The sequence below is a fragment of the Sorex fumeus genome, unplaced genomic scaffold (assembly GCF_029834395.1).
Source record: "Sorex fumeus unplaced genomic scaffold, SorFum_2.1 ptg000122l, whole genome shotgun sequence".
NCBI lineage: Eukaryota > Metazoa > Chordata > Mammalia > Eulipotyphla > Soricidae > Sorex > Sorex fumeus.
Genome location: NW_026606179.1, coordinates 12,113,496 through 12,124,099, shown reverse-complemented (window position 1 = coordinate 12,124,099; position 10,604 = coordinate 12,113,496). Strand labels below are relative to the sequence as shown.

The following is a 10,604-nucleotide window of genomic DNA, read 5'->3' as shown; positions in this document are numbered from 1 at the left end:
GGGAGTTGGAGTCCGAGCGGGACGCGAGGGCGGCTGGGCAGCGGGCTGCACCCTCCCGCGGAGCACGCCGGGAAACGGCCCGCGCTCTCCTTCGCTGGGCCGGAGCGGCCGCGGCGGCGGCCTCGGGGGGCGGGGCGGGGGAAGCGGCTGCGGCGCGAGGCACGGCGGGAAGAGAGGCGGGAGGCCGCGCGGGGCATCCCGGGAGCAAGGGCCGGGTCGGGCCGCGGCGCGGGGCATTGTGGGAGGTGGACGCCGCTCCGGGGCGGGTAGGTGAGTGGGGAGGGGCGGGAAGGGTGCACATCTGGGGGAGGGGAGAGGCAACAGCTGGCTGGGACGGCGGCGATGGGAGGGGCTGCGGCGGGCGGGGCCGAGAGGGGTTGGGGATCTGGGAGGGGGCTGGGAGGGGCTGCACGAGGCCGGGAAGGCGTAGCAGGACGTGGGGGTGCCGGTGGGGTAGCGAGGCCCATTCGAGAACCAGGGGGGCATGACGAGGCCGAGTACGCACATCTGGGGACGATGGTGACTAGCTAGGAAGAGGCTGCCGCGGCACCTGGGGGTACAGGCCGGCAGGAGGGGTTGTTAGATTATTTGGTGATACTTGTGAAAACTGGCCACTAGGATGCACACCTGTAGGCAAAGGGTTGGCGCGGGGCGAGAAGAGCAGCCCCGGGTACTGGGGCGCCTCTGGGAAGCAGGGGCCGCAGCATGGCTGGGGTCGCACCTGGGGGCAGGGCAGCCGCTGTAGGCTGCAGACACATCTGGGGGGGGAAGTTAGCCACAGGTGGCGAAGGCTGTGGTGGGGGACAGGGCATTCCTGATGGGTTCCAGGCCGGAGATGTCAGGAAGTGAAACCTTTTGAGGAGGGGGCTCTCCTGGCTGGTACGAGCTGAAGCCCATGAAGGAGGCAGCGGGACGGGGAGGAGGGCCGGGCTGGGAGTAGGGAACACACATCCGAGCTCGAGTTCACGGCTGAGTTAAGGGTAATACTGGGGAGCCACACCCCATGGGGCTGGGGAGACCTTGGGGCGCCAGGGATCCAACCCAGAGTTTGGCACGTGCCCGCATGTGTTCCACGGCTTGAGCTACATCCCGAAAGTTAGGGCCATATTTGGAGTATATGGGGGGGGGGAGGGCGGTGTCCCCACCACCCCAGGGCTTACCTGGCATTGGCGGGGAGCAGAATTGGAATGAGAGGTCAGGATGGTGAGCTCCAGCGAATAACCAGGAGCTGAGAAGAGCCCCAAGATGTGGTTCCTACAGTGTGTCCCGCGGGATCCTCGCAGGAGAGCGGTGCCCAGCAGCCGAGAGACAGGGGCAGAGCTGTGACTTGGGGGGGTCGGGGGACACGTCAGCTATGGACAAGCCCCCTTCCCTCTCCCTCCCAGGCGCCCCAGGATGGAGCCGCCGGAGCCCCCGGCCTGCACGGTGGCGGGGCAGGAGGAGCAGGAGCTTCGGGAGCGGGCCTTCTTCTCGTGGGCCGAGTTCAGCCGCTTCTTCGACGCCTGGTGCCAGCAGCGCCTGGCGCTCTTCTTCGTCAAGAGCTCCATGCACCTGGCTCGCTGCCGCTGGGCCAGCGCGCCACCGCTCTACACGCTCATCGACGTGCTCAAGTACAGCTACGTGCGGCTCGTGTGCAAGGACGTGCGCGCGCCCAGCCGGCCAGCAGTAGGGTGCGTGAGCCCGACCAGGTGTTGGGGGCGTGGGGAAGGTGGGGGAGGGACGCCAAGGTGGGGCCCGAGAGCTCCCCCACGCAGAGACCAGGAGGGAGATACCCCGACCTGGGCTTTTAGGTTCCAAAGAGACCGAGAGGGCGGAGACAGGCTGATACTGGGAGACTTGAAAGACCGAGAATCCCGGAGACTTAAGGCGGAGAAGCAGGGGGAAATTAGGTTCTGCACGCACACAAGCTGAGCTGCAGAAATAGCCCGGGATAAAGAAGAAATCCAGGGGCCGTAGCCATAGTCCAGTGGGGAGGGCTCTTGCCTTGCACACAGCTGACCCGGGATTCTGTCTTCAGCATCCCAAATGGCCCCTCCTGCACCACCAGGACTGCACCGCCAGGAATAATTCCTGATTACAGAGCCAGGAGTAACCTGAGCATTGCCAGGTGTGGCCCCCAAAGCAAAATCAAGTAAAAATTATAAAGGAAGGAAAGATATAACCTGGGATAAAGAAGAAATCCAGTGGCTGAGAGATAGTACAGCCAGTAGGGTGCATGGCCTTGCACACAGCCAACCTGGGTTCAATACCTGACATATAAGGTCCCATGATTTCTAAGCATTACTGGGTGTGATCTAAGGACAAAAACAATCCATTCAGTATGTACAGTGGGGACAGGCTTTTCCTGAGTGAAGAGGAGAGGTTTGGTGATATATTCCCTGTCCTTCTGGAACTTTCAGACTGGCTTGTTTATACTTGGATTAACAAGCTAACCAAGCATTCCCTTCTACTGTAATGCTACAAGTGGGGGCCAGAGCATGGTCCCTGCGTGGACAGGGCTGTGGTCCCTGGCTGGGGAACCTCAGAGTGGGGTTGTCGAATAAGATTACAGTGAGGGACCCATGTCTGACAGGAGGTCCACATCTAACGTGGATGGACTTGAGCTCAGGGCTGGCATCGCCTTTAACAAAACATGATTCCAAGCAACCTGCTCGGAGCCACTGCTAAGAGCTGTCCTGAGTGTTTGAACCGACAGCCAGTCTTGGGGCTTCTCAGAGGCTCATGGAGGAGACAAAGAGCAAAAGCAAACCACAAGAAAGGGAAAGTATATCAGGGGGTGGGGGTAGACCCATAGTGCTCAGTAGGTAGGGCACTTGTCTTGCACAAGGCTCACCACGATTCAATTCCTGGCATTCCAAATGGTCCCTCAAGCCTCGCCAGGAGTAATCCCTGAGCACAGAGCCGGGAGTAAGCCTGAGGATCACTGGGTGTGGCCTAAAACAAAAAGTCATGTTCTCGCCTCCTGAGAGCTCCCAGGGTGGTTCTGGAGGGCTTCCTGGAAGAGGAACATTTTAAAAGGTTTTATTTGTATGTCTACGAGTGTGCTATATTTGGCATTTAGTGCCTGGGATCCAGGGGTTCTTAACTACCTGCCAGGCCCTGGATAGTAAGGGTTTACTCCTGGGGTGCTGGCAGTAACCAGGATTAGGCTGGTACTGGGAGGGGGGTGCTGGCATTGCCAGGGATTGAGTTTAGAGCCTTGTGCTCCCTCCTTTCAGCTCTCTCTCTGCCTTTTATTTTTGTTTTGTTTTCTAGCAACTGCCTTCACTTTGTGTTGGCTTCTAGGGCCCTGGCTCTAATGATCCCATGTTGCTGCATGTTGTTTGTTTGTTTGCTTGCTTGCTTGGTTGCTTTTTAATTTTCCAACAAAGCTTGGCAAATTAGACCCTGGAGCCAAATCTAACCTGTAGTCCACTTTTGTAAATAAAGTTTTATTGGAACGCAGCCACACCCATTAACTTGCATATGTGTGTCTCCGTGACCTTGTTAAAAGCCTAGTGCTTCTTCAGAAAAATTCATGCTTGAGTATGCAGTGATGAATTTTCCCAAAGCAATACTGGACCCCACAAGCAAGAGAGAAGCAGATCCGAGTGCCAGGAGGATGCCACCACCTCACCCCCCACCATAGCGTCCCCAGGGGTGAGCGATGTTAGGTTAAATGCTCCATCTCAACAACAGAGGTGACTGTGTATTATGGAACTTATTAGAAAGAGAAACCACTTGGATGGGCCTCATTTGTGCCTTACTGGTTCCTCACCAGTTTGTGAGCCCTGCTGTTCAGGGAGATGAGTATAGGAACAGTTTACTTATGCTAATTGTAGGTGAATATTTTCTTTGGAGACTATTCCCCAAGCATTGGGGTATTTCCGGCAACACTTCCTTCTGTTGTTTTTCCCTTGATGGCTAATGTGTTTAAACACCTTCTTTTGGGCAGGGGGGTTAAGGGGCTGAGGCATTGGGCCACATCCAGCTATGCTCATGAATCACTCCTTGGTAGGGCTTGGGGAACCATGTATGGTGCTGGGGATCAAGCCTGGGTCAGTTGCAAAGCAAGGCTCAGGGACAGTCTACACCTGTGATGTGTTTTTTGCTGAACTGTAATATTCTGAATTTTATTCAGAATCAGAACATTGCTGAGCCCAGGAGACTTTGAAAACAGGGGCCAGCCTAGGCCAACATTCACTTAGGGTGGGAGTGTATAAGAACCAGAGCAGACCAGGGGAAGGGTCTGCTTCCGGACTGTGTTTTCTAGAGCTTTCCACCTATCAGCCCTTCATGCTCAGCACAAATCTAGGAGAAATGTATTAGGGGTGTGGCTTCCCTCTCATCTAGGGGGAAACTGAGGCCACCAGCGTCTATACTGCCAGCATTCTTGCCTCTGCTGGGGAAAAAACTAATTTAAATAACAATCAGGGGTCTTTGGGAGCTGCAATTGGCAGTGCTCAGGGCTTGCTCCTGGCTCTGTGCTCAGGGTGGGGCTCAGGGGTCCCTATGGCGCTGTGCTATTTCCCACCCCTTCAACAATTGGAAGAGAAAGAGGGCTGGGCAGAAGTCAGGAACATGCGCTTTGCATGCGTTTGAGTTCCATACACACAACCCAGTACCCCACTCCACCAAATTTTAAAACGAAGGCAAGCAGTAAAAGCAAGAGGGCATGCAGAGGAGGGCCGTGTAACCTGCTGTGGTCCTGTCCCCACAGGCCCTCCCAGGCCGGCTGCCCGGCTTTCATCATTGTCAAGCTGAGCCCGCTTCGGGACCGCCTGGTGGTGACCGAGTGCCAGCTGACTCACTCGCACCCCGCCTGCCCGCTGGAGTTTGCCTACTACTTCCGGCCGGGCCACTTGCTGGCCAACGCCTGCCTGCCTGTGCGCACCACCAACCGGATCTCCAAACAATTTGTGGCCCCAGCCGATGTGCGCCGTCTGCTGTCCTCCTGCAAGGGCCGCGATCACGGCGTCCTCGATGCGCTGCACGTGCTCGAAGGGCTCTTCCGCACCGACCCAGAGGCCAAGGTGGGGTCTGGGGAGAGGCGCGGCGAGGGACTCCCCGGGCCATTCATTCATTCATTTATTCATGCGTTCCTTGATGCTTCCCTGCACACTCTCGGCCCGTGCAGACTGTGATGTGTGATGTGCAACCGCCGGCGAGGCTCGCGCCCCCTAGCGGCGCTGTAGTGCAGTAGCACCTTTGGCGGCCCAGCTCTGATTTGGAGACGCGCCCGGTGTGGGTGGCCCCTAAGCACTGAGGACCTGAGTACAAAGTTGCCGCGAATTGGCATTTCAGCAGCAGCTTTTATGGCTGTTGGCCGCCTTGCAGGGACCCCCTATTGGAATCTCTGGAAATTGTAGAGGGAGACGCCGCATCCCAAGGTCATGTAACAGCCCGAGCAATAGTATGGCGGGAGGGCATTTGCTTTGCATGTGGCCCACCTGGGTTTGATCCTGGGCATCCCATATGGTCCCCTGAGCATAGAAGTGATTCCTGAATGCAGAGCCAGGAGTAAACCCTGAGCACCGCTGGATATGACCCAAAAATCAGGGGTCATTAGGGCCTTAGAAGCCAACATAAAGTGAAGGCAGTTGCTAGAAAACAAAACAAAAATTAAAAGGCAGAGAGATAGCTAAAAGGAGGGGCCACAAGACTCTAAATTCAATTCCTGGCACTGCCAGCACCCCACCTCCCAGCAGAATCCTGGTTACTGCCAGCACCCCAGATCTGAGCACTGAGCTATCCAGTCAGAAAGTAAGTAACTGGTCTTGCCCTTGGCCCACCAGGGTTTGGTCATCTGACCCCTGCCATGAGTAAGCATGAGCATAGCTGGGTTAACCCTCCCCTGACCCCCCCCCCCCCCCCCCCCCCGCCCACCACACACACAGTGTGGAATGGATGTATGAGTTCAGTGGATGGGTGAATGGATGAATGGGAAGGTGAGTGCATGGGTGGGTAGGTGGGTGGATGAATGGGTAGGTGGGTGCATGAGTAGGTGGATGGATGGGTAGGTGGGTGCATGGGTGAGTGGATGGATGGGTAGGTGGGTCGGTAGATGGATGAGTGGGTGGGTGGGTAGATTGGTTGGATAGATGAATAGACTGATAGATGGGTTGAATGGATGGATTGATTGGAAGGGTGGTGAGTGGGTGGATTGGTTGGATGGATGGGTGGATAGATCAGTGAATTGAATGGGTGGGCAGGTGGACGCCGAAAGCATGGAACTCTGACGCCCTGCCTCCCCTTCCTTACCGGCCTGCAGGTGAAGCTGGTGTTCGTGGAGGACCAGGCGGTTGTGGAGACGGTGTTCTTCCTGACGTCACGCACCCGGGCACTGCTGCGGCGCTTCCCACGCATGCTGCTGGTGGACCGGATGCCAGGGCTGCAAGGTGCGCTGGACCTGCTGGCCGTGCTGTGTGTGGACAGTGCAGGCCGTGCGCGCCAGGCAGCCTGCTGCGTGGCACGCCCGGGCACGCCTAGCCTGCTGCGCTTCGCACTGGCCTCCCTGCTGCAGAGCGCGCCCGATGTCAAGGGCCGCGTGCGCTGCCTGACGGCAGGGCCCGAGGTGGCCGCGCAGCTGCCCGCCGTGCGCCAGCTGCTGCCCGGCGCGCGTGTACAGATCTGCCGCGCGCAGGGTCTGGAGACGCTGTTCAGCAAGGCGCAGGAACTGGGCGGCGCGGGCCGCGAGGACCCTGGGCTGTGGCCGCGCCTGTGTCGTCTGGCCGGCGCGGCATCACCAGCCGCCTACGCCGAGGCCCTGAGCGAGCTGCGCGCTCACGGCCCCGCCGCCTTTGTCGACTACTTCGAGCGTAACTGGGCACCGCGCCGGGACATGTGGGTTCGTTTCCGTGCCTTCGAGGCGGCCCGAGATCTGGATGCGTGCGCCCTCGTGCGCAGTCACCGCAGGCGCCTGCTGCGCCGCCTGAGTCCATCGCGGGGTGTGGCGCAGTGCCTCCGCGACCTGGTGGCCATGCAGTGGACCGATGCGGATGGTGAGGTGGTGCCCGACAGCCCCGAGGGGACGGCTCCTTGGTCGGAGGGTGGGCCCGGGAGAGGCGCCCAGCTGGACCAGGATAGCGCCAAGAGCTTGGAAGCAGTGGCCTGGGGTGAGGTCCCCAAAGAAGGAAGTCTTTGGCGAGGGCCCCCATTGGAGAAGGAGTGGGCCAGAGGCCTGGAAAGCCGAGAGCGGACAGGAGCTCGGCTAGAAAGTGACCACGAGAGGGGCTGGCCCCTCCGAGATTGCAGAGCGGGTGCAGTAGAATCCCCGAAGGCACGGGCGCTGCAAGGGCGCCCCTGGATTGCCGGCCAGCAGGAGATCTTAACCTCATCAGCTCCCGAGATCAGAGACTGGAGGGGGCCCCCGTGGGAGGGAGAGAACGAGTGGAGCGGGGACTGGGCGGTGTGGAGGGGCGGACCCCAGCTGGAGGCGCAGGCACTGAGGGTGGCCGAGAGGTTTGCGGTGAGGAACGCGCCCTCGGAGGAACTCAGGACGCGGGGCTTGGAGGCCACAGAGCGGAAAGGAGCTGTAGCCGACGGCCAGAGGCCCGGGGGTGTTGGGGGGATCTCCTGGACCGGCCTCCCAGCGACGCTCGAGGAAAGGGCCAGCGGACCGAGTGCCCGAGACTGGCCGGCGCTGCAGCTAGAGGCTGGGCAGGGTGGAGGCCTGGAGACCGGACTCTGGCTAGGGCGCCCCCTGGCCCCGAGCCCGGAACTGGTGCCGGAGAACGGAGATCTGCGGGCCCCCCGCTGGAGAGAGGAGAGACAGGTAGGGGCAGAGACTGGAGAAGAGAGAGGAGTGAAGTTGGGGTTCCCCAGGAGAGACCCGGAGGAGGTGGTGCTGGTACAGCTGGGGGACGCGCGGGGGACCAGCCTGGAGAATGGGGACACCCGGGGAGCCCAACCTGGAGACCCCGGGAGCAGAGGAGGGCCCGAGGCAGATCCCGGAGTGGGGTGCAGTGCCCTGGTGGGGAGCGTGTTTGAAGGAGAGCAGGAGTGGGCAGTCACTGGCGGGATCCACGTAGCCACAGGGCTGCACCCACAGGACACAGGTGAGAGGGAGAACCCCCAGGGATACCAGCACCTGCCAGGGCCCCCAGAGGAGCAGGGTCCTGACTGGGAGCCGCTGGCCAAGTTCAGGGCAGCCTGCGGACAAGAGCTGGCAGAGCTGGTGGCCGAGGAGTTGGCCTTCGCTCGGCGCCATGGCACGAGGGGCTTCCGCTGGACCGGAGCCGGCTTTGCCCTGCAGGACGGCACCTCAGACTTCGTCCTGGACCGCGCGCTGACTCGCTGCAGCTGCTCCATCCACGCGGCCCGCCGCCTCCCCTGCCGACATGTCTTCGCTGCGCGCCTACTGACAGGTGCTGCCTTGTTCCACATGGACCTGCTCAGGGACTGCTGGGGGCAAGTCCCAGAGCCCTGAACCCCCGGGACCTGCCAACCTGCCACCCTCCTCCAGGAGGGGAGTCTCTGATCCCAAAGATAACAGGACTGGGGCCCCGGCAGCACCCTCCACCCAGACCCCCCAGCCCTTCAGCTTAGCTGCTCGCCTTTGGGGGGGGCACCTCGGTGGGGGGAGCCGCTCACACATGTCATGAGCGGTGGAGACAGGGTTGGGCAGAAGCCACAGCTGCTGAGAGTACACGGGCTGGATGTGGCCACGCCGGGAAGGTTTGGGAGCAAGAAAGACCCAAAGAGGGAGAGGGAGGGGAGAAAAGCGCAAAGGGATGGGAACAGAGGGACATGGTGAGGATGGCCACAGCAAGCTAAGGGGTGCACAACCCAGAGCCATGGTGGGGAGGAAATGGAGAGAGAAGTTTGGGGTTTTTCTCCGAGGCTTGAAGCTTTGGATCCCCTGTGCCTCATTCCTTGACAGAGAGCTCCCTCCCCCGCTCTAGCCACCCAGGCCAGCTGGACACTCCCAGCGGGGCCGGCAACCACCTGATCCTTGCTCTTGGAGATTGGAATAAAAGCGCGCTATTTTGGTCTGTGTGCCGAGTTCTTGGTTTTCCAGGTTGAAACAGCTCGTGTTCCTCCTCCCTTTGGCCATGTGGGGCTGGAGAGTGGACAATGAGAACTCACCAGCAGCCCAGGCCAGCAGTTCCCTTGACCTGACCAAGTAGAAAAGGGGCAAGTGTGCCTCTCCCCAATTTCACCCTCTAGTGGCCTGTCTGTATCCATCGAGGCCACTGTGCCAGGAAGGAATTTCAAAAAGAGACATGTGTGAGGGCTGAAAGGTGGCACCAGTTTTGTATGTGGCAGCACCAGCAGCGACCCTGGTTCAATCTTCAATCCCTGGACACCTCATGTGGATTGAGCACCACCTGGGGATGCTCCTGAGCACAGTCAGGATTCGCCCCAGATCACCCCAGTGCCTGGGAAAAGGGAAGGTTTTCAGCTCCAGGAAGCAGCCAGCCTAGACCTGGCAAAGCACCTAGAGGGGCTTCAGTTGATGCCTCACTGCAGGGGCAAGAAATGCAGGTCACAAAAGTTCAGCACTTCTCAAACAATGTGAATAGGAGGCACCAGTGCCACACTTTAGAGTTCGAGTCAGTAGGAACATTCTAGAATGTTCCCTCCATGCAATACTAGGATGCTCCTTGGGAATGCTGTGGTCACTAGAGCAGTGATTAGGGAGGCGAAGAGCAAAATTGGAGGGCAGCAGACACCCTGTGGAGTTGTGGCATGCAGAGCCTGTAACTGGCAGCATTATGAACCCCGGTGCCTAAAATTTTTAGATACCCAAGCCAGGGGGGCTCCCGGGCAAAGCACTGGCGGCACTCAGCCCTCTGGGACTTGTAGTTTTCTGGTGCAGACACAGGTGGCCCATGAGTGAGTTGGATGGGGGTTCCACAGATGGTCACCATAGCAACGAGGCAGCAGGACAAAGCACAGCCCCTCCAGCCTTTGTGTCATTTTTAGTCTTTTCTCTTTCCTGCTCAGGGCTCTCTTGGAATTGAGCTCTGGAGATACCAAAAGCGACAAAATGTGTGCACGTGTGCATGCATGTGTGTGTGTGAGAGAGAGAGACAGAGAGAGACAGAGAGAGAATGTGTGTGAGCATGCATCTACGTGTCTGTTTGCCTCCAGCAACATTCTGAGCCTGGATCTCTGCAGAAAACTGTCAATTGTGAGTTCAAGAATAGGTGCATTCTGTGGCCAAGAACCATTCCCCCAGCCAGCAACAGACAAAGGAAGGAACGGAGTCACAGGCTAGTTGGTAATCAGTGATGACTGTTTATTCAAGTCTCAGAGCATTAGTTATATAGAAATCAGGAAGGGTGGGGGTACCCTTAGGTGCAGTTGAACATTATCATAACAATAAACAGATGTAGAGCCCCTCCTTCCAGGGAAGTCCTTCTAGGAGATTAACTCAAGAGACAAAATTTCGTCTGGGGTTGAGCACTCTAGTTACTAGATCTGCTCAAGGTCAGGATTCCAACAAGGGCATATTGCTTTCTCCTTTCCTTAGCTAGTAATCCTTTTATTTCTAGTCATTTTGTATGAACACAGTAAGAGATATATTAAACTTGAGGGGTGGCCCTTCCTGGGGACACCTCGCTATACATCCCAGACTATAGTCCTCAGGCCAGGTTAGTCTTTCCTAACCCCAGCAGGGT

The 10,604-nt window shown here is 58.6% G+C and overlaps 1 protein-coding gene across 2 annotated transcripts; it reads left to right on the top strand.

Moving 5' to 3' along the window:
* The first annotated feature begins 143 nt into the window (after positions 1 to 143).
* On the top strand, positions 144 to 8,671 carry ZSWIM9 (zinc finger SWIM-type containing 9). Of its 2 annotated transcripts, none has more exons than XM_056135837.1 (4): positions 144 to 266; positions 1,386 to 1,670; positions 4,700 to 5,012; positions 6,251 to 8,671. In XM_056135837.1, the coding sequence occupies exons 2-4, from the start codon at positions 1,396 to 1,398 to the stop codon at positions 8,405 to 8,407; spliced, it is 2,745 nt and encodes a 914-aa protein (XP_055991812.1). In that variant the 5' UTR covers positions 144 to 266; positions 1,386 to 1,395; the 3' UTR covers positions 8,408 to 8,671. The 2 variants fall into 2 exon arrangements, with proteins under 2 accessions (XP_055991812.1, XP_055991813.1); XM_056135838.1 differs by having other exon boundaries at positions 172 to 270.
* The last annotated feature ends 1,933 nt before the right edge of the window (positions 8,672 to 10,604 follow it).

Excerpts from the sequence above, each read along its gene's own strand:
- ZSWIM9 (XM_056135837.1), top strand. The coding sequence starts at position 1,396 with ATGGAGCCGCCGGAGCCCCCGGCCTGCACGGTGGCGGGGCAGGAGGAG. Across the intron at positions 1,671-4,699 it reads CCCAGCCGGCCAGCAGTAGG|GCCCTCCCAGGCCGGCTGCC; the intron begins GTGCGTGAGCCC and ends CTGTCCCCACAG. Across the intron at positions 5,013-6,250 it reads GCACCGACCCAGAGGCCAAG|GTGAAGCTGGTGTTCGTGGA; the intron begins GTGGGGTCTGGG and ends ACCGGCCTGCAG.